This window comes from Pseudoliparis swirei, chromosome 5 (assembly GCF_029220125.1).
Source record: "Pseudoliparis swirei isolate HS2019 ecotype Mariana Trench chromosome 5, NWPU_hadal_v1, whole genome shotgun sequence".
NCBI classification, from domain to species: Eukaryota; Metazoa; Chordata; class Actinopteri; order Perciformes; family Liparidae; genus Pseudoliparis; species Pseudoliparis swirei.
The window spans coordinates 20659984-20683389 of NC_079392.1; the positions used below are offsets into that span (position 1 = coordinate 20659984).

The 23406-nt window shown below is 43.3% G+C and overlaps 1 protein-coding gene across 1 annotated transcript; it reads right to left on the reverse strand.

The window, feature by feature from the left end:
* Positions 1 to 220: 220 nt before the first annotated feature.
* qsox1 (quiescin Q6 sulfhydryl oxidase 1) lies at positions 221 to 23201 on the reverse strand. The gene is made up of 13 exons (XM_056414374.1): positions 22716 to 23201; positions 21769 to 21869; positions 20296 to 20344; positions 20043 to 20145; positions 19019 to 19109; positions 18672 to 18817; positions 15912 to 16046; positions 15708 to 15837; positions 10339 to 10461; positions 8408 to 8546; positions 6987 to 7163; positions 2472 to 2633; positions 221 to 1978 (listed from the first exon to the last, which is right to left on the reverse strand). Exons 1-13 carry the CDS (start codon positions 23005 to 23007, stop codon positions 1185 to 1187), a joined length of 2442 nt encoding a protein of 813 aa, XP_056270349.1. The 5' UTR covers positions 23008 to 23201; the 3' UTR covers positions 221 to 1184.
* Positions 23202 to 23406: the final 205 nt, after the last annotated feature.

Here is a 23406-nt window from a genome sequence, read left to right on the forward strand (position 1 = left end):
TTTTGGTCAAAACAAAAAAACAAAATGGAAAGTTGTTTTTGCCAAAACCTGCAATGAAGAACATCTGGGAGGTTCTGGAAACCTCTGTTGACATCCGTGCCATCCACACCGGAACGAGGTTTACCCCTCGTCTGCAAATTCATCTTATTTGTTGAAAAGAAAGTGATACAATGAGCCCATTACCGTGACCCGGTTTCAGCTGCAGATCAAACACAATGAGTCCTTATCAAAAATAATTTTATTGATTCAGACAAAAGCGAAGAAGCCAAACAGAAAACAGTGTTTTTGAGACGACCGGCCGAGGATTTACATCGTGGACAAAAGCCCAAAACAAATCCCGCTTATTCTAAAACCTTGTCCAGCGTGAACATATGCGCCACTCGCTCCACGACACAAACAACCAGAGGAGCGGTTGTGCGGACTCAGCGGTGTGATGTCATAGGATAAGATGCGACAGTGTGATGGACAGTAAACCACCTCGGAGGAGAGGAGCAGCACACAGCTGCTCCGCTGCTCTGGGGGGAAAGTTAGTGGACCTGCTGGTCACAGCATTCAGCGATGTGACGCAGCGCAGTGAGGGACTGCCCGGTCTCAATGTTAAAGAAATGCTGTGACATTTCATTTAATACTTCATTAATTATCTTAAACAAATACACCTCATTTATTTATTTGGAGGGAAAACAGTTACTCTGTAGTTTAAGATTTAACAGGACTTGTTTTAACCTATTTGAGTAATTTAAATGATTCAAATATTTTAACGAGTACAATATAAAAATTGTGACTGAAATAAAAATATATATTTTGGTCACCAGTACACAGAAGAAGTTTAGGAGGTCTTGGAGGCCTTATCAAAAAGATCAAAAAGAAAGAAATCAAACTGTTACAAATGACCAAGACTTTAGAAAAGCAACTAAAATCACCTTGTAGAAATGCTTTAGTTGCAGTTAATTCATTCAAATAAAAAAATTTAATTAATCTCATATTGGGTTTAATTTGATGATCAAACGAAAATAAAAGATTATGATAATTTTCTCTTTTCCCTCCACCCCATTCAGACACACCCACGACATTCAGGGCTGCCTTGGCTGCAGGTCCCGGTGGAGCGGACCGCCGAGGACCGCCCCACAGTAACCCAACCGGACCAACGCTAAGCCTTGCTGACTGAAATTTGGATACACTTAGGTTCAGGGTAGGGCGACTTTATCCCGCCGTAGCCTGAGGCGGTTTTTGAAGAAAAGATACATGACCAGAAGACACATGGAGGAAAGGAAATAAAGGATGACACACAGGCTGATGTCCACTTTGGAGAATCCAATGTTCAGGACAGACATCCAGCGTTGCCTTTGGCTCAACTCGGCCTCCTCAAAGAAGTGCTGGCCGGTCAGTTCTCGCCTCTGCAGCTGCTTCCTCTGCTGCCCCATGTCCAGCATAAAGTCTGCCTCCACAGGCTGCAGGCCCGCCATCCCGAGCCCGGCGTCCAGCTCCACGCCGAGCCCAAACACGGGCCCCGGATCCTGCTCCTCTTTCCTCTGCAGGGTGCGCCGCTTGACCCGGCTGGAGGCCGCCAGCTGCAGCGCCTTGGCCTTGTAGTGCTGGTTGACGAAGGAGTCCAGGTCCACGATGTCCTCCTGCAGCTCTCGCATCCTCAAAGCCACGATGCTCGGCTTCCTGCGGGCCTGCCGCCGGCCTCGACCCACCTCCATTTCAGGTTTGGCCCAGGGGGTCGTCTCCGATGTTTTACCCTCTCCTGCAGCAGTGTCTCCACCTTCCTCCTCTTCATCCTGCGGCCCCTCTTCCTCCTCTTCCTCCTCCTCGTCCTCGTCCTGCACAGTGGATTGCGATGGCGGAGGATGCGTCATGGAGTCCACGGCCTCCCGGGCCTTCCTCTGCACACGTTCCTGAGCTTCTAAAGCTCGCTGCTGACTCGCATGTTTTTCCCTCTGGTTCACCAGGATCTGGCTTTCGCTCTCGAGGTAGTCTGACAGGCCGAGGAGAAGACAGACAGACATCATTTCTAAAGGCATCACCACTAATCTGGAATTAGATGCTTTACTTATCATCCTCCATTTATCTGAATCAACGGTCAACCTTACTCCAACTCAGAAATTCTGTCTTTGCTTTTCACTCTTTACAATGTAATACAGTTGGGGAAACTCAAATTAAGATTGTCGCAGGGGGAAGTGAAAAAGCAAAAACTACATTAAACCCACTAAAAAAAAAAAGAGTAGAATATACTGTACAAGGAATTTGGATGCGAGGGTGACGGTGGGATTATCTCGGCTCTTTCCATTTGTTGACAAGGGGAATCTTTCACCACACGTCCGTTAGCATCATGGTCAACAGAGCTCAACCGTGGAGCAGATGTCTATCGAGCGGAGTTATCACAGGCAGGTTGACGGAAGAAATACACTTCTGTAGTTTGGTAAAATACTTGAATTCTTGAGAAAAGAAACTACGGCGTTAACCTGTACCTGGGAGGATATTGCTGGATGAGAAGTGGGACATGAGGAAGGGAAGAACCTTCTCCTGGCTCCACCTGTGCTCCCCGTTCTCCTTCACCGAATGGCAGGCTGGGCACGTTTCTGGGGAAGGCCACTGGATCTTTGGGAAGTTGGGGTCTTCACTTAAAGCACCTGCAGGGATAAAAACACAGAAGCAGGGTCAATGTTTTCCACCACAAATAATATTTCACATTGCTTTACATACTTGGAACATGAGCTGCCCAGACTCTAAAGTCAATATTTGAATGCAGGAGTTTAACAAAAAAGTCCCATTTGTTCCACTATTACAGCGTTGTCACTTTAACAAGTACCGCCCCGTCTTAAAGTAGATTATATACGACGCCAACATGTTTTCCATGGATCCCGATTCATTGTCACATACAGGAATCGCATAAAGCATCCAGTCAGCCGCCTTCATCCATTGTTGTTTCTTTTATTCCCCTTGTTGGTGCCTTGGCTTGAGGATGTAAGTGCTTTGAGGACTGGATGCAATCTGTGTTGAACCCATTTGATCTCGTCACAGTGCTCGTAAAAACTAAGTGCCTATATGCATATGTGTATGTATGTGTTTAAGTGTGTATATGTAAATCATCGGTCTGTGTTTTTGTGTGCACGTAATCTAGGGATTGATATTTGTGTGTGTCAGTGTGTGTGTGTTTGTGTGTGTGTGTTTGTGAGAGCATATGACAGGGTCTAACAAATGATCAATGGGCTTCTGGGATGTCCCAGTGGGAGGGGTGGTGAGATAATAGATGTGGCCAAAGTGGACAGCTTCCCCACAAACACACACACACACTCTCACACACTCCCCGTTTTCAGGCAGCAGACCTCGCTGCTCTGGACCACCTGTCTTGTCCCTTCACACCCCTTTGAAAGCCAACTCCAATCTCCAAATTGAACATGAGAGCAACAGAACCTCAGAGGGGAGCTGCCCTTTTAATGAATTAGAAACTTTCTCCTTAACATGTTTTCTTTCATGTAGCCGCTGCCCACTCACGCCCCTCGTTACTCACACACAACAGGGCATCCATGCAAACAGAGTGGCAGGACCAGGTGTACACACCCACAAATACTCATACACAACAAAGACACGCACACACAAGTTGACTTGTGTGTGTGTGTGTCTAAAAAGGGGCGCAGCAGCAGGTCTGTCACTTTACAGCACTGTCAATTTACATCATCCACCATCACCTCCATCTCTGCTCTCTTCTCCGTCTCTCTGCCGCTCAAGATTAATCTCAGTCATATGCATGTGTGTGTACGTACTCTGCATACAGTACTTTACATAAAGGATACATCAATTTTACTGTGTGCTGCAGCCTGTGGGTGTGGGGGCTTTTATACATTTCAGCAGGTGAGCGCACACGCACACACAGACACACACCTCAGCTCTCTTTCCTTATTCAAATCAGCTTGCCAAGTTTGCGGCCAGGGTGACTTTAGCCATACCAGCCATATTGAGATTGCCACAATGGCCTGTCACGGCAATGTCATCACCGACGCTCATACATATTCATTAGGTATCAATATGTATTGTTCAGCACGTCGAACTAGCTTCCTCAGCACTAATTCTGTGAGTGAGGATCAACTCCACCGCTGATGTCAGGCTTTCTATGCTCATTTAAATAATCGAGACCAATAAATATATTTATTTTATGACAGATCTAACACTTCCACATCTCCAGATAATCTTAAACTATAAAATACTGAAAAATGGTATTCAATATGTAGTTTAGTTTATTCAACATTATGAGCCAACGGAGAGTAAATCAGACACGATTACAAAGATTTCAGGGATAATGCAATTAGGTCTAAGACTCATATCTACACACTGCCATTTGAAAACATACAGAAAATATTGCAATATTTCCTCCTAAAAAGGTAATTAAAGTCCCAGCAAAACAGAACATAAAGTGACAGATTGCCATTTTGGCTTTGAACATGACATTGAGATCATTGAGATCATTGAGGCTGCGCTGATATAAAGACATATTATAAATCCCACTGATCCTTGTGGCATTGGGTTCAAGTCCAACCCTTACTAACTGTAGTTTGTCTTACACTTTTTAAACAGAAGTTTTTTTTCTCAAAAAGGTCATCATATTGTTCATAAACACATTGGTGTAAATTTAACTGCAATACAAAGATGTCATATCACGACAGTGGCTGTATTGTGAAATGCCGAGTATGACATGACTATCTGCAGAAGGATAAAAGCACGGCTGACAGCAGAGGGAATAATGTTACTGGTTAGTATGGTGGTGACGTGGTTATAAAAAGGTCAGATCTAGTATTTGAGCAGGTTGTGAACACGGGAACAGCAAAAAGGAAACACCACCAAAACCGATCTAATCCGATGAGTCAGGAACCGCAACAACTGGTGCGAGGCCTTAACAACTAAATAAGACTTTTTTTTAAACTGGCCGAATAGTAAAAGTAAAAGTTACACAATTTCTAAACAATTTATCTCCATTGTGTTTTTACCTTCAAGACTATCATAATCACATTTCACAAGCGATACAAAGTATGGAAATATTTCCCGGTAGTCTAATAAAGATCGTTATGGTCTAACCATTGTGCATGAAGCCGTGCACAGAGCCTGTGCTGCGTGTCACACGGTCATGAAGGCGGCAGGCCTGCCGCTGTGTCGTCTGGAGAAATGTGAATCAGTCTCCGCCTGTTGACAAGCAGCAACAGGACTGAGCTGCCACTGGTCTCATGCTGCTGCTGCGAGGAGACCGAGGGCCCTGGGGCCTCTTTGTTGCCAGCTAAATTAATTGTTCGACCGCTTTACAAATAGCTGCTCTTTCATGCATGGCTGCTCCTGAAAGGAGGGGCGGGGAAGCCTGCTAAAGAGCTCCACTTTAGGCAAAGGGGAGAGGAGGGGTTGAGTGGAGGGAGGCTTGGAGTGTGCTCTCCTCAGGGAGACGCCGCCGCTTATTGCTACAAACACAGCCAAACCCCCGTCTCCTCCCTCCCTCCCTCTCCTTGCGATTCACCCGACTTATCCCCTGTGGACCCCCGACTCACCCTCCACCATGACTAACGCCCGCTGCCACACGCCACAACTTGACCCACGCTTGGAAAGGCTGTGTGTGTGTGTGTGTGTTTGGGAGTGGGAGGAAAGGAGGGGCAGCGTGTGTGGCTTGTGTCGTGGTGTTTGCCACCTGCTGTCACACAATACCTTGGGAATTGTGTGTACGTTTGTGTGCCTTTGTGTGTGTGTGCCTGTGTGTGTGTGTGTGTGTGGGGGGGGGGGGGGTATAAAGAGGGCTGGTTCCTGGGGGACCCATCCTGCGAGGATGCTGTGCCATTACTTGTCAAGCGGAGGATATGAGTCCCAGGGGATGGTGAGTGGAAAGAGAGGAAAACTGCAACAGAGATAGAGGAAGCAAGGGAAGACGGATGGGTGAAGGCGGCGGGTTGAGGAGTGTTTAAGTGTCTGGGGAGCGGATACTCGCAGAGACGGGTGTCCTGCTGGCCCCTGCTGTTCAGGACACAAGCTGTGCCTGAGTTAGAAGAGGGGGCAGTCAACACAAACAAAAGATAGTGATTTAACAAAGTGGGCTGTTAATGACAGCCCTGTGCCTAATAAAATCATATGAACACGGACCAGGGAGGAGGGATGCTGAGGAGCTGCTTAATACTCGCGAGACTGAAGTGTAAAATGCTGATACAGCACGGCCAAAAGGGAGGGAAAACCTTGTGCTTTCATCTGCAAGGCAAGAAAAGACGTCTGTTCTGAGGAGAAACTAAAAAGGTGCATTCTGATGCAAAAAGTAAAGATTTCTGCATAAAGCACACTGAAAGTTAATAAGTGGGTATTATGCTGCTTTTAAATAAATAACCTGGATATAAATGCCTCCTCATATATTCCAGGTGACAGGGAGGACAGTGGGGGGGGAATCAAAGTAAGGGTGTGAGAAGGATGGAACATGGCAGAGGGGGGGTCAGGAGAATATGGGTGAGGCAGAAGGACCTGATACTTGGAGGTCTGAGACGGGGAGACAGCTGGTGTCTGATCTGAGGATCCATCCTTCCTCCTCCCCTCACCCCTCTTAGTTGCATTACAAAAGACTGACTGACCTTTAGAGGAAACTGGAACTGAAAATCTTCCTCCAAAAATGAGTACGGTAATGCTTAAGATCCCAAAGTGTTAACAGCCACGGAAAAGAGGAGTGGAAAGAGTGTGAGGGACAGAAGATGGCTTCGCAAATTAATGCCGCATTCCACTGCACAGCTCGACTTGCTTGAATCCGTTGTTTTTGATTTTCCGTTGGCAAAAGTTGATAATATTACCAGGTACCGTTTGTGGCATCACCTCGGTTCAGGTTGGAGCGAGCAGAGCCGATACAACAAAGACACACAAACCCATTCTCTCTTCCAGTGATGATGATTTCGTCGTCTCTAGGTAGTTCCCAAGACCTCTAGTCCGGACCAAAGGGATTCTGCAACGTAGCGACAGATGATGCTGCTGACTCCTACCTGCCAGTCTGTTGTTGACGCGGTTGTGTCTCGACCACAGCCACAGCACCGCTGACGAGAACGTGTTCACCTCCGACAAACTCTCCCTCGCCATGATCTCAAAGTGCTCGGCACACAGCGTGCAGCCAAAGAAGCTGTGGACATATTTTCTCATCGCACTCAGCACCTCCCTGGGATCTGGAAGGGAAATGCCATTTTATGTTGATCACCAGTAATCTCATCAAATTAACAAACTACAAAAAACTAATCACAAACACTTTTGAAATGCCAACATTGTTCCAAGTCCTGATTTAGTTACGTTATATGTTTTTGTGGCAACATCTTAGTATGCAATAACAAACGGTGGTTAAAGCTGGAATGAAAATCAGCATATTTAGAAGAGCATGAATGAATGCAAATTGTCATGGATTACAAGCTGGTTGCATCTATACATTAAAATGAACTGTTAGCTTGCTAATGGCAGTGTGGGTCCACCGCTTCTTGGATTCCCACGGTTATGTGGGCCAGGAGTCAGAGAGCTGGGTTAACCCCATATTGAGATGAATTATCTTTGCGAATGGGATAACCCAATCTGGAGATTAACTACAGTTAACGCTCTGTGTGAATGGTGGCCATGCTGTCGTCTCAGGACTTCAACAGTCCACAAACATATTTTCCTGGAGCCGTTTGCTTTTGTTCTCAGCTTAGCAGGACCTTCAGATGTATCGGACCGACAGTGGGAGTGTGGCTGGGAGTGCGTGTGTGAATGTCCTCTTCATGAACATTGGAAGGGGCTTGTGGTCACACCTTTACCAATGTGTTCACACCTTTAATTATATGCAGCCGGTGTTTATGAATGAATGGAGCTTCATGTTATGATCGATACTGTACGCTATGTGTGTCTGTGCGCCCAATAAACTGGTGGTCTGTGGGGGGCCAGATGGACACCCTTTTGGGCCAGTCCATCTGCAGGTCACATGATGGTCCGTAAACCTCAGGATTAACCTCTGTGTGTGTGTGTGTGTGTGTGTGTGTGTGTGGTGTGTGTTGAAGGGAGATTATTGTTCCTGCCAGGGGTGGAGCCTCCGGTCATCTGCCTGTTTTATTAACCACTCACATTCCACTAATCTAACATAATCCTTTTTCACACAGTCACAATTAGGCTCAATTTTAGCTGTGACAAAAAAGTTAAGAAAAAAATCAATGACACTTCTGGTCAAAACGTGATCATGATATTTGTTTGTTTCTGTGTGTGATGTTAAAATGAGGTCAGAGGGAATGAAAGCTTTCCAGCCAACATTCCTAAGCTAATTTGTTTACAAAGCCTCACAAAGCCCTCATCCTCAGTCCACTTCTGTCTGCGTGAACTTTCAATGGGCCTTTTCATTTACAGAAATACAACCTCAGTGTGTGTGTGTGTGTGTGTGTGTGTGTGTGTGTACCTGTGCCTCCTGAGTTCTTGGCCTGGACAGTGAGAACATGGAAGAGAATCCACATGCCGCAAGGGTAACGTCTAAGGTGGGGTTGTGAACCCTGGCAGCCCACCCATCTCACTCCTTCAGGCAAGGCTGTGTCTGCAGACTAATAGAGGAAGGCAAACAAATACAAATGACTGACAATTGGGATGCAGGACACAAAGAGAAAAAGCTTCAAGGATCAATCTGGTGACATTCTATATTATTCCACAACAATGAATTGATAACAAGTATCATTTGTGATTATTTTAGTGTAATCTGTTGATTTGTTTCTGGAATAATTAATTAGTTGTTTGGTCTATAAAATATCAGAAAATTGCAAAGATATATTGCTCAGTATTTTCCAAAGAAGGTCCTCAAATGTCTTGTTTTGTCATATAGGAGGAAGGAAACCCGAAAATATTCACGTTTAAGCAACTGGAGGATTTACATTTTTTCTCTTGAAAATGACTCAAAACAATTAATCGATTATCAAAATCATTGCCGATTAACTTAATAGTGAACGACTAATCAAATAGTCGCTTTAGTTTTCATGAGTCCACTGCTGACCAACACCTAATAACACCACACAGATGTGTTCTTTTACTACGACAAACATGACTACAACGACCCCTGGTTGAGAATAACTAACAAATGTATGATTTAATCCTGTTTGAGTAATATTTATATATAAAAAACTCCTGTTTCAGGAAAGTTTAAAAACATTCTAACAATTGTTTTTTAAAATACATTTCTCAGTGAGAGTGAATGTGTGAGAGCCATTGACAGAGTACGGAAGCTGGAAAGTACAGAGAGGAATTCATATTTTGATGGTTTGGGCCATTTCATGGGATTTGTTGACAATAAAAGAAATGTGGAATAAAATCAGCTTCATCCTTTAAATGAGACTCCAAAGATTCTTTAAAAAGTAGAGGCTCTCCAGCATCTCCCCTCACCTTAATGAAAGCTCTTCCACGTAGTTTTCTTGATCAATAGGAAGTCAATCTCAGGTTAATGGCTCAGCCCTCCACTAATGAACAGGAGTATCCAGATCTCTAACCACGAGCCACAGTTGAATCCGATAAGATATTTTCTCTGACGTAAAGTCGTTTCTCTCAATGCCATGCATTGCCATCACCGGTGTGATTGACAGGGTTACTCACATGCCAATAGTAAAGATTTGGTACGTGTGTGTGTCCAGAGTCCATTTCCTCTGAGTCTATTCATACCTTTCCATTGATCAATTGATTTGTCTGCTAAAAGCTAATGATGTAAGTAAGTGACTCTTTCAATTTGCAAGGGGCGGTACTGGAGGCATGCAGACTTCCTTCCAAAGACAACAGCACATAGAGTCTCAGCTGTATGTGCTGGCACCGAGACAATGACAAAGTACATATTGAGAAATCTGAATATTTGTAAAATACATTTTTATCGACTCATACAAGATCACATTTGAACATGTTTTGACTAGATAGGCATCAGTTTGGTGACTGAGATGAGTTTGAATTGATTATGTGCCCAGATTGACAGGTGACCTTGATATCTTAGTGGAACTAGGAGGCTCATCTGAGACAGACGTCCTCAAATCAGACTTGGGGTATTATGCAATTTCCTGCCCTCTGTTCTTCCTGAAGCTGCTCACCTGTCTCCCTTTCTCCCTTTAAGATGCCGTTTCAGGCTCTAAAAAGTATGCGAATTTCCTCAATTTGCATTAATGTTCCTCCTCAATGGAGCACGTAATGGACAGATCTCTGAATCCAATGAATACCAGAGATGGATGGCAGACACAAAAGTTAGCAGGGAACAATTTGGATGTTGGCTTAAATGATAATAAAGAGGCTAAAGTTCATTGCAATATGGATGCACATAGTGAAAACGTATTGGATATGTTGCATCTATACAGCTCTCTCTTGACTCACCTGAGCCGAGTTATCCAGTATCTCTCTGATTGCCTCGTAGGAAATCTCATCGCCAGTCTGGTTCTGTAGCCGAGCGTTTAAAGACTTCAAAAGGTTCATCACCACTGGACGGCCTGGAAAATACTGCAGATATAAAACAACAGGGCACATCGGTGTCACGGGTGATAACTGTACGAGACAAAACTTGATGATTTATGGGCAAATGGGATGGAAGACGGAATGCAATTAACAATTATATTCTTTATCAATTATTGGTTTTGATTATCCATTCAATATCAAGTCTATAGCATGTCAAAAAAATATGGCGAGGAATGCCCATTGCATTTAAAATAAATAAAAAAGCATTCAATTTACTATCATAGAAGAGCAGCATACATTCATTCATAACAAAGACGATTTCTGCTAAATGATTAAATGGTTTCCTGCACATGAAATGTAGACTTTGATAATGTTAATATCTTCTAAGTGTTGTTTCTCATGTTCTAATAGTGATGCTCATACTTCTTAGCATTCAGACTCCTTTTACTAAAATGAGCTGTTCATATCAACATCTTCACCTACAGTTAACACATCGTTTTTCCTTCCAATAGAAATGTAATTCCTAGCTTAGTGGCCAACTCATCCTCAACCATGTTATTCACAAGGTTTATAATCTGCACAGGAGTTCTGTTTGCGTGTTTTCCCTGAAAAAGAAACTCACTAAATGTGACAGCAGCCAAACTTAAGCCTCGTCCTTCATTAAGATCCATCTCCTAAGCCACTAACAACCACTTAACCACTGTCTACTCAGCGCTTCCTCCTGATGTGTATTTACTTTCAAACTAGCACAACCATGGTAACAACCAAAACTGGGAGGAAACATGACACTGTATCTAGCAGAGGGAGGCCCATGAAGAGAAAGAGGAAATCCAGCTGATGGGTGTCTGATACCAGTGATGACAGAGTGAAGACAGACACAGACAAACATGTCTTCACACATACATTACTGACAATAGAAACAGCTGATGTCTTCAGGGAAGAGCGCTTTAATACATTTCAGCTAAATGTGCTTCCTATTCTTGCTGTAAGCCTCTCTTTGGAAAAGTGTATGATAATGGTCCCGTTTCTCAGAAATAGACGCAAAGGGATCATGCTTTTTTTTTTCCAAGACTCAAACAGCAGACAACTTCAATGGGAACTTTCATTTAGCTCTGCAACTACAGTATGTTTAATCTTTTCATTAATGGATAATTGTATCTATAAAGTCATTAAATAGGGAAACGGTGAGTCTAAAAGGAAAGATTTTCAGTTTACTGTCACGTATGACAAAGAAACGCATCACATCTTCATATCTGAGAAGCCGATTCAAACAAAAAGATTAGTTGGATTGACAAATAAGTGGCTGTGCATTTTCTGTCAATCGACTAAAATGTACCGACTAATTGCTGCAGTTCCACTTTGCTTTGAAAGAGAAGATCATCTCTCAACAATAGCCTCTACAGATGTCTACGAACTGAGGGGGAATCAATACAAGAAAAGCAGAACGCAGACGACAGAGACAGTCAACCAGCATGTGGACCTTTTCTTTTAAATTTGGCCTTCACCATTTGTTCAACTAAATATGCTTACATACGTCCACTTTCAGCCAATGGCTCAGCCGTCTGTTCATCACCCTCTAACAGGATCTTTGTGTTACACCCTGACCACTTAACCAGACCCCCGGTGATTTGCTTAAATCTTTTTGTCCAAAGCTCGCGGAGTCCTGCGTCCTTCCCTCTGCACCAGAGCACTCTTGATTCCATGCAGCATCTTTCACCGCTCATCAACTTGGCCTCCAAAAACCTGTGTTGCTGTTCATAAACAGCTGACATTTAACATATTCTCTCTCTCGCTCTGTGTGTGTGTGTGTGTGTGTGTGTGTGTGTGTGTGTGTGTGTGTGTGTGTGTGTGTGTGTGTTCGCTCGCTGCTGGGAGAGTGCTATAACAGGTTTAGGTTTGGATCTGGGGTCTGGATGCCACCCGGTCAGAAAAGCTCATTAAACAGGCGTATGAATTTAACCAGAAGAGAATCGCAGGTGTTTCCCACTAATGGATTTAAGTTAGCATCACCAAAGCAACACTATTCATGAGCTATCCACGTCTGCAGATGGCCTGAAAGCTCAAATGTTCACCGTGTTCTACTTTTTAGTTGTACAATCGATATTTATGAAATCAGACACTAGTCAGTGTCATCTTGCTATGTTTGATAGTTGTACGTCTTTCTTTTAACTTTGACAAAAATAATGATGTCCGTTTTCCACATATGAGATGTATTTACAGAACGCTTTTCTCCTTCATGAATACTCACTCTTGGAAACAGTGCAAGTATTGAGTAACTAATTATGAGAGGCAATATGCTCCTTCTAGAATCTAGATGATGCATCAAAAACAAGCATCGAAGTTACACAACTAAATAAACCTTCTGGAAACTCGACACTTATCCAATAACATTCATGAGACGACAGATACATTTAAAAGATCCAATTCATTACTGGGAATGCCAAGTGTAAAAACTAATATTTTATCATCTCTACACACACTATCCCTCCTGACCCTATACCAGTTGGACCATGACAATCCCCTTCACCCCGGCAATATGTCATCCTGATCCGATTAGTATCAGCAGCACTTGAGAAACCGCAAGCTCCTTGTGGCGAGGGTCCCAGGAGGGAGGCATCTGTTGGCTGCAGCAGGGCAGACCAAGCAGGCGCGGGGCAAAAGACAGGGGTGAGGCGCCTTGATCATAATCTAACTTCACGTCACCCTGGGGAGCTGCAGACGCGTGCCACAGCCATGCAAACAGCAGCCTCATCTTTAGACACATATACTTGTTATGCACTATTTATACTGGGGAAACTACAAAATAAAAACAGTTCAATGAATCAACTTCTTTTGGAATTGCTTATTTTAAAGTAAGAGGATCCATAATTACACAGACAGCTGGTTTTAAGAAAAGCTTGGAGCATCTTTAGTAATATAGGTATATTTGAACACTATCCTGAGCGCTGACGTGCAAAGCACGAAGCCTGTGTCCCTTTAGTCCAAATCCCCCCTCTTAATTCTTTCTTTTATTCCCCTGCCCCCGTGTCCCCTCTGGGCTGAAGGGCTTCTTTCAAGAAAAGCAGGATAGAGGTGTAATCCTTAAAAACCTCGCGATAATGCTCCCATGCTTCCCAAGATCCACTTTAGTAATCCTAAAATACATGTAGAGGCTTCATAAATCCGGCTTCAGCCTGACAAGACAGTAAATCCAGTAATATTATGACGGGGTCAAAAAAAAAGAACAAACAGAAAACAACCTCCATGTTTTCATGTTTGGGTGGAGACGCAATGATGGGATTATCGTGGATTGAAAAGAAACAAACAATTCGTGGAATTACAATTCTTGGACAGAACAGTAATATTTTTTTAGGTCAAGTAAATACAATGAAAACATGAAGGAGATAAATAAATGTCTCTTTACACAAAGAGATTGCGTGTCCTCAAGATGTACAAAACAATAATGATTAAATTATATGATTTTATAAAGAGAATTATTGATCAATTAATCAAGAAAATAAGTGGCTGCTTAGAAATGAAAATATTAATTAGTTGTGACCTTCTACACCTTCATAATGGCAAGCGCACACAATATCACCCATGATGTATGCAAATACGCTCTACAGGAATTATTCAGTTTGGTAAAAATAAAAATGTGCATGATGATTGAGGAAATGTGTCACCAGCATGAAGAGATGACACTCACGCCGCGGTCAGGACATGGTGAGTCACTTTCACTCTCATCTAATCACATGACTCAAGCAGAGTTCAGGTGGTAGATATTTAGATATTGCATCAGTAATCTAGAAGAGAGATAATTCCTCCATGAACCAACAGTCATTTGAATAAAGACAATAAAACAACAATAGAGGAAAAGAAGGTTTACGATTCTTCTGAGCTTAAAATACTTTTAATTTTCTCATATTCTGCATATGAATGGCATCATATGCACCAGAATATATTTGCTTTTAAAAAATAAACCAAATTCTCTTTAATTCTGGTTTCAAATCCAAGTACGTGCTCGTCTTACATGAAGTGTTCCTAACAAGCGGGCTGACAAAGGATCCAGACTCTTTGAAGCGAGATCACTCAGTCAAACGACAATACGGACTGTCACAAGTCGCGGTCAGCAGTGACGGCCTCCTCAGCAACACAAAGCCCTGCTGAGCGGCTGGTCCATCATGGTAGGGGGAGAGAGTAAAAATACCACTGGGACCGGCCGCTATTGACTAAACAAACTGGAGCTAATGGGAGGCCTCAGTGCTCTGCCCCCACCACCACCTTCACCACAACCACCACACACGCACACACAGACCTCATACACTGATACACCCACGCCGATACAACTCCTCCCTAGAGAGGGAGATATAATCACAGAGATTGGTGGCAGACTAGGGCAGTGACGCAGCCTGGTGCGTAGCAAGAGGGACAGGGCTCTCAGGTTCAGGCCTCATCATCACAACATGTTTTTTTCTGGCTGGCACACTTTCAGCGAGGAAAAGAGGGAACGAGGCTGAAGGAGATCGCTAACGGATAAAGATGGATTGAAGATGGTTGTGTTGGTGAACCACAGAGGACTGGCACGTTCACATGTATCTATAGAGATGCCTGTGGGGAACCACGTATAGGAAAACTGCGTGAAGAGGAAGAAGAGTGGGTAGCGAGTGGGTGGCAGCCACGCTCCAATGCCCCTGGGAGCCAACATGAAGAGGGTCAACTATACCCAAGAGAGTGTCTGTTCTAGTCAATGGCATCTACTTCTGCTTCCAATAATGTGTGTGTGTGTGTGTGTGTGTGTGTGTGTGTGTGTTTGTAAAAGCAAAAGTACATCTAACAAAACAATAAACTGAGTAGATTCTCTAAATAATCAAATGGATTCTAAAGGAATAATAAAAACAAAAACATGTTGTTTAAAAGGGGGCCATATGCTAAATGGTGCAAAAACAACTCAAATCTACAACGTGATCAACCATTCTGCTGTCTCACTCTCCATCTGGTGGTGACCTGCTGTAACTACACATTTGTGCAACTCTTTTTTTGTTTTCTGACAAATTTCCAGACAATTTCCTGGTTTGTTTAAAATATAAATACAAATAGTTATCCATAGTTTGTAGTAAAAAGTTACAAGGACCGATAAGAAAATGTGGAAAAAAGTGAAAGAGTTGCTTATTATGCAACAGAGTGTTTTAAATACAGCATGTTTGTACGGCAAGTGTTCTTTTTTAAAATCAGATAGTTCATCTGAACTTTGTGTTAATTACATGGTTAAACAATATTTCTAATATTTAAAGGGCCCTCTCTATTAACTCTACCTTCGCCAGGACAGAGATGTAGTCATTGAGAGAAGACAGGGCTTCTCCTTTGATGACAGTGTGAGCAGCCAGCTCCACGCGCAGAGAGAAGTGCAGCGTCGACTCCAGGTCGGCCATGTACACCTTGGACCTGGAAACACACCTCATGTCAATAATAATAAGCTTGAGCAGACAGAAAGACAGAGCAGCATGTATTGTTCATACCCGTTGAAGGGTTTCCAGGGCTCTTGAGTGTTGTTGGCGAGGACGTCTGCGGTGACCGGTGGAGGCTTCCCCGACCGCGTCACTCCCGGCAGCCTCTGGAGGGCGTAAGAGTAGAAAGTACGAGCCTCAATGTTGCTGCGGGAGAGAAGGACAGGTGAGACTGACCCTTAGGTCACTCAACATAAACTTAATGCACAAACGTGTGTGGACACCCCACTCTTGCCTTCGACATGATAATCATCCCATGCACAAAGAGAGCTCCACAAATAAATGTTTTTTCCGGTTAGCTGTGAAAGAACGGGACCCATCCAACGCTTTTGAAGCATGAACTTAAACGCAGACTGAAAGCCAGACCGTATCACCCAACATCGGTTGTCGATCACACTCGTGGTCGTGTGGCAGAACGGGAGCGAAGCTCTGCAGCTGAGTTACAACATCTTGTCTAAGGCCTTCGTGGAAGAGTGGAATCTGTTATGGCAGATTGTTCATGCCCCTCATTTTGGAATGAAATGTTAAGACATCACATGTGGGTTTATTGTTTGGCTGTCCACACACTTTTGGCCTTGTAGTTTACATAAACCTCAGCCATGTCAAAATGCTCAGGTTTTAATTTTTTTTAATTTTAGTCTCGTTTCAGCAGACAACTGCTATAAACAAAAATGGTTTATGACCTGTTTTTTTTTGTGGCCATATATTTTACACACTTACGGGAATGCATTTTAAATGCTGAACAGATGGTGCCAGAGTAGCATGGAACTCTGAGAGAGAGAGAGAGAGAGAGAGAGAGAGAGAGAGAGAGAGAGAGAGAGAGAGCTGATCATTTAGCCTTGTGATAACCCTGCAACTGGAACCGCAGCCATTAATGTTGTCTCTCTCCCTCCCTCTCACTCTCATTTGCTTTCTCCCCTTGTCAGGGTCAGAGAGCGAGAGAGGGAGAGAGAGCATCGTAAAAACTGGAACAGGATGGTAATAAGGAGGATGGATACTCTGTGCCCACGCTCACTCACACCAGACCAGGACTCAATGACACCAGCGTGTCTGGTGGGAGTGTACAGATGTGGAGGGAGAGCCATTCATCCAGCGGTCCCCAGGGCCGGCGGGCAGGAAGGTATCAGGGTGAGCTGGGAGGGAATGCATTCACCTGGGACCAGCACACATCACATGCATGACGGATGTTAGACGCCCTCTCCACACACAAGGCCCACACACACACACACACACACAGGCACAGGCACACACGGGCACACGCAGGCACACTCCGCTCTCCCAGGATCAATCAGACATTCAGCGATGATGGGAGGCCATCTGTCGCTGTGTGCGGCTGGGGCTTGTTTGGCAGGTGAAGCCAGAAAAGCAATGGCATTGTTTTCATGCAAGAAATTAAAAAACCTCCCCTCTGTACAGTGATGGAAAAGAGCGGGGTTGGAAGGGGAGAGATGGGGGGTGAATAAATAAATCAGCAATAAATCATTTCCTTTTTGCATTTGTCAACTAAAAAGAGTCCTCTTTGCATGCCAAGTTATTGAAACAGCCAAACAAAGAGGCAGAAACAGCAGATGAATTTGCAGGGTGAGGAATGATCAGCGCTGCTTTATGATAGTGAATAATGGGAGCGATTTTGATGCTCTGATCCCATTAAGAGGCCAGATGTTTAAAAGTATTCTCATGAATAGGGTTCAGATAATGAGCACACGATGAGGTTTACGGCAGAAAGAAAAAATTGTGACGTTAGGAACAAAAGGGGAAATAAGCATGTTGTTGGTGTATTTCAGATCAAGCCAAATGGAAATTATTGTTAAGATAAGATGGTTTATCAAGATATATATATATATATATATATATACACACATTATCAATATATACAGAACATATATATACACACACACTATCAATATATACAGAACATACTAGATATCTACAAAAACAGATCATGTTCCTTTCACATATCACATCCACCCACTTAGCTCTTCAATTAAAATTAAAATAAAATAAAAAGGTTCAACATCTCTCCTGGGAATTCTCCTAATAAGGATGGGGAATATTATCATATTATATTATTTAGATCTAAGTTACTGTTGAAAATCGACCAGTTAAAGCGTTGGCCTTAATTTGTAAATGCAGCCTATTGAACTGACAAATCGTGGTGGATAGAAAACACATCGTTAGATCCTGTAGGAGGGTGCACTTGTTATTGTTAAGCCATGGTAACACACAACCACAATTTGGCCTCTTCTATTTGCATGTTTACAAAGTAGGTTTGTCCGGTTTAAGGCTGTCCCGAGTCAGCTATTGTGGAAAGGAACATTAAAACCTTCAGGCCGTGAGTCTGCACCGCCACGGATTTCTCCTGTAAGTTGTAACCCTCATCGAGAAACACTGTGAACTCAAGTTCTGTCCTGAACACCCTTAAAGGGTTTTCACTTATTCTGGCCAATTCGACATTTTGCTCAGGTGGAAGTGGAAGACAGGAACTGAAATTACGAGGTCACCAAATCTCATGAACCAAAACATATCCATAAGTGTGTAACCTCTACTGACCTCATGATGCACATCTGCTGGCAAAATGTACATGTGGACAAAAGTAGGAAATAGGGTAGGTTTTCATTTTAAAAACCTACTAAAAGAAGGATGGTAAATGCTATTGTACTTATATAGCACTTTTCTTGTCTTCGGAGCACTCGAAGCGCTTCAACACCACATGTCATCATTCACCCACGAACACACACACTGATGGAATTTAAAGACTGCACGGGTACTCACACTTCAAGTCTGGTGAAATTGCCTTCAGGAGAGTAAAGGTAGCAGGATGGAAACTCTGTCACTCCCAGTTTGGTGACCAGAGCGTTCTCAGTGCTCAGGACTCTCCGCACTGCGACAGTCTCAAACTGTAACAGGTCGAGTGTTACCTGAAGAACAGAAAACACAGAGAGTTTAACAATTGGTGTATGCCATGTGATAAATGCCATAAATGTTCTCCTATTGGCTGAAGTTAGACATGCGTAGTTGGAGAGAAACTTAATGCACGTCTCTTTGCTGCCCGGAAATAAATCACATACAAGAGGAGAAAGAAACGCACAGCTCAGGTTGATGGAAACGGGAGCCGTTACCTCTCGGCCGATGTAGGATTTAGTCTCCTCGAAGATCAGAGCCAGGTATTGAACGTTGTTGGTCTCAAAGAAGCTGTCGATCTCGGTTTGGCTGGTGAGAGAGATGAGCAGATAACACGTAAAACAGGAATCCCAGGTAGGAGTTATGCTAAGCCAAACATCACATACACGTCTGAGGGATCAACTACTGATCCAGCAGAGATCAAAAAGTAAGTCAGTCCTGGATTTTATGGACATATTTTATCCTAAAAGAAAAAAAGGGAAAAGTCTGACATTAAAGTGAGAAGACTTTAATTAATTTGGGTCGGAGTTTTACAACGGTTTAAATAGCCTGTGATGTCCTTTATCCCCGCACAGGACTATTTTTTATCTGAACAGCATCCGAACCCAGAATCATAAACATTAAAAGTTTAAAACTTCATTTATATCTGGTTTTCAAGTATGTTACATTCTTCATTTCTCCAAAATTTTGGTTGAGAAATGAAGCAAGAAAGCCCATAGATTCAAATCCACTAATTTCCTTTGGAAAATAAAAACCTCCTGTGGCCAGCAACGCTACTTTCCCTTTCAACCTAAAAAGAAAAATACACTTGACTTCCTGCTTCCTTTTCCTGCACTGCCATGGTAATAAACTGAGTGCAAAGCTCGTGTCTCAATACATGCAAAGCCGTATTTGGGCAGAGCAGGGAGGCCTCGCACAGAAGAGCTCATGAAGACTTTGCTTCTTAGTGGAAACATTTGAGACCTCATTCTGTGACTAATAAAAAAAACTGTGCAGCAGCTCATGATGACATAGGATACAGTTATGCAACGGGATGGAAACATTATTCTACAGCTAGACAGCAATCATAAGACTGCAAGAAAGGATATAAAAAAATTCTAAACTGTGAGATATGTAGGTGTGAGATAGAATATGGACTTGTTTACATTTAGTCCTTCCTTACAGTGCATGTCATCAGGACATATTAGTAAGCGAATGATTGACAGATAGATTAACGAATGAAAATTGGGGATGTGTGTTTACCTGGTGGGCTCCAGTGGGGGACAGGCGGGGGGCCACGGCTCCTCATGGCTTTCCAGTTTGTCGATGATCCTCTGACGGAGGACCCGCACATCATGAGTCGCAGCTGGAGGTCAAAGGGCATCAAGAGAACATGATACGCCGTTGCTGATTATCCCTCACTAATGACAACCTGAGCATGTATACAAACGACTACAAGCGGCAGCTTGTTTATTTTCCACTGGCCTGTGTTGCCCGTGTGTGCGTGTCGTCGTACCTTTAAAGGCCTGTCCTTTCGACTCAGGCTTGGAATAAGCATGGAAGAACTGCAGGGGAGAAGACAGCAGGTTTAGGTTAGGTAGGAAGTCAGAGAAGAGAAAGAGAGAGGTGAGATCAGACGAGACGGCCCTCACACAGCCATGAGAGAAGCAAAGCCGTGTTGTGTAATGTTCGGTGGGGGCAGCTTCCCCCTCTGCCCGCCCTGACACCCAAATCCTTCCTGGTTGAAATGAGTCGCAGATGTTTCAGCTCCATTGTGTGTCCAAACAGAGGGAGCTCTTTGTGCCATTGGCTCTTGCTGGATGACAGCGAGGAGCGATTCTGAAACGCACACTACTGCTGACTAATCAGATATGCTACAAATACAAATGCAGATGTGTGAAGCTGGAGGGTTTCCACGGTGTTCCTGCAGAAGTTAACTCTTCTGGGACTCGACGGTGTTTACACTCACAGATAACAGATTTTGAAGTCAAAGTCGAATGGCCCAAAAAGATTATTTCTCTTTAAACAAGCAAGTTAAGCAACACAAAAATGCAGGAAACAATTCCACTGCTGTGTTTAATGATAATGGCTTCGTTGAAATCTGTTTTAAGAAGAAATCACTAGTTAACTAAAACACACTAAAGCATGGAGTATGGACACTTAAAAGTGAAAAGTAAACAACTCTTGAATCGACTCTGGTTTAACAAATACCTTTGCAAAGTTCATGCAAATACATCTTTTGTTTACACACATGCTTTATGCACATTATGCTCTCCATGCTAATTCAAATCAAACATCGCATTTTAGTGTTGAATAAAGGCCGCTCTCAGGCATGTTGGAGGAAAACTGTGAACATTCCTGATTTTATGGTCACTTTAGAACATGTACTGCAGTTGAATGGAAGCGAAGGGACTAGAAAGAGTACGTTTAAGAATATTCTGGTTTGCTACTGCAAAATATAACTAGCTGACCGGCTGAATTAAGGAGTTGTTGTTTCTGCTGTATTCGTTCATTTAGGTCATGCAGTAAAGGAAGTTAGATATAGAATAAGTTTTCAAAGTGTTGCTTCAACTGCAGCTGCTCCTCTCTCGCTTTCCATTAGGGAAAAACAAACAGGAACTCATTAAATTAGGGCTACAACTTGTTTTTTTTAATGATCTCATTATTAGTTTGCCGGTTATTTAAGTTGACAAGATGATAAATGCAACATTTGAAAAAGCTGAAAACGGTCAAGTTTTTTTCTCCATTTAAACAATGAATTGATTATTCAATTTGCTGCCTATTGATTTCATTAATATGGAGAAAACAAACAGAACAAAGATGCTCTGTTTCTTTTTTTCAGCTCCGTCTGACGGAGCCAGAGTGACATATTTGAGACTACATGGATTATAATTGTTAAATAAGTGGATCCGACTGCAGCAGTCGTCTTAATGACGGAAAACAGCCCAGAATGTGGGCCTGTGTAAACAGTTTATATTCTGTATAATACCTTGATAGTTGGATACGATCTGATGCCAAAGGCCGTGCAGACCTTTCTGTTCTCATCTTCAGCACAGTCAATAGCTGCCAGGTCCACAGCTGGCTTCCACTCTGAACAACAGGCATGAAATAAAGCCACAGAAAATATTTAGTTTACCATTGATTTGCACTCTCCAGCCTGCTGACACTGGATGGGGTCCTGGGTTGTCCCTGTGCCATGCGTGCCAATATGTGCTTCAGTATATCAACACAAAAATGTCCATACTGTCAAGAAAAATGAATAAATATGAAATAGACTGTTTCACATTACTATGTATTTGTTCCACACAAAAAAGAGGGCAACACAAACGCATTACACAAAGTGACACCATATATTAGAGCTGACATCTACAGATTGAGGGCTGCCATGGTGCCAGTAATCCTAATATCGCTTGTTATTATCCTCAAACATCAAATGGATAACCATAATTTCAAAGCATTTGATAGCTTTCCAAGACACCAGTTGCCATTATTGACGGTGTGTGTGTGTGTGTGTGTGTGTGTGTGTGTGTGTGTGTGTGTGTGTTCACAAGACTGAAATACACCACGACTGTCAGGCCTCCTGCAATCATTAAAAAACGTTGCCCTCAACTAACATCCTAATTATAGTTCCTCCCATGGCTCTGTGATATTTATTCGGCTCATGAGCTGCAGAAACAAACTCAGCATGGAGGAAGTGATGGACAGCCAGAATAAAAAGACATTCATTCGATCACATGCTCTAATTAACAGATATAAGCAACAGCTTGGTGCGCTCACTGTTTCTATGTACATGAAGAGGAAAAGATACAGGGAGATGTAACCAATGTTTAACTGTGAGACGAGTTGCTGGTGTATCATGTGCATAAAGACAATGCAGAGTGAATTAGGGGAAGCATGATTATAACATAATTACAGCTGCTGCGGAACCGGACTAACCTGAAATGTCTCTCGCCAGACTTTTGTAGACGGGAGAAAAGGCGATACAGTGTCCGCACCACGAAGCATAAAACTCCGCAAAAATCGCCGCCGTGGAGTTGATTAAAACCGACTCCACATTTCCCGGAGTCAACAAGACGACCTGGTCAGAAGCGCTGTACAGTCCAGCCTCCGCCGCAGACGGGAAGAGGAGACTCAAACATAACAAAACTGCGGTCGTCGCTATCTTTCTGGCATTTTTCTGTATTTCCTCAGGAAACCGAGTCGTGGCACCGCCGCAGCGCCGCGCCATCTTCCCCGTCTCCGAGCTGCTAACCGTCGGTATGGACGCACGAAGTTTTCACCTCCGTGTCACAAAACTTGACACAACTTTCCTCCCTCACTTCTCGCGGCGGTCAGCGGGCTTCATGGGTCCTCCCCCGCCGCGGTGCCGCTAGTCCTCTACAAACACTCTGCAGGTAACGGAGTAACGCGGTCTCTCGTTTCACGAGTGAACGTCCGGCGTGAAGATGAAACGTTCAAGTGACGAGCGAGGAGTAGTTGTTGCCCCTTCACGGCTTTCATACAGGAAATAACCTTTAATGACTAATAATATTTGTATTATAAATATTATTTAGACTTTAATATTTTTTCATTAAATGTGTATTATTGACATTCACATTGAGATAAATAAATGATTATATACAAATAC

Excerpts from the sequence above, each read along its gene's own strand:
- qsox1 (XM_056414374.1), bottom strand. The coding sequence starts at position 23,007 with ATGGCGCGGCGCTGCGGCGGTGCCACGACTCGGTTTCCTGAGGAAATA. Across the intron at positions 18,818-19,018 it reads AATCCTACATCGGCCGAGAG|GTAACACTCGACCTGTTACA; the intron begins GTAACGGCTCCC and ends TCTGTTCTTCAG. Across the intron at positions 10,462-15,707 it reads ACATCTCTGTCCTGGCGAAG|TATTTTCCAGGCCGTCCAGT; the intron begins GTAGAGTTAATA and ends TTATATCTGCAG.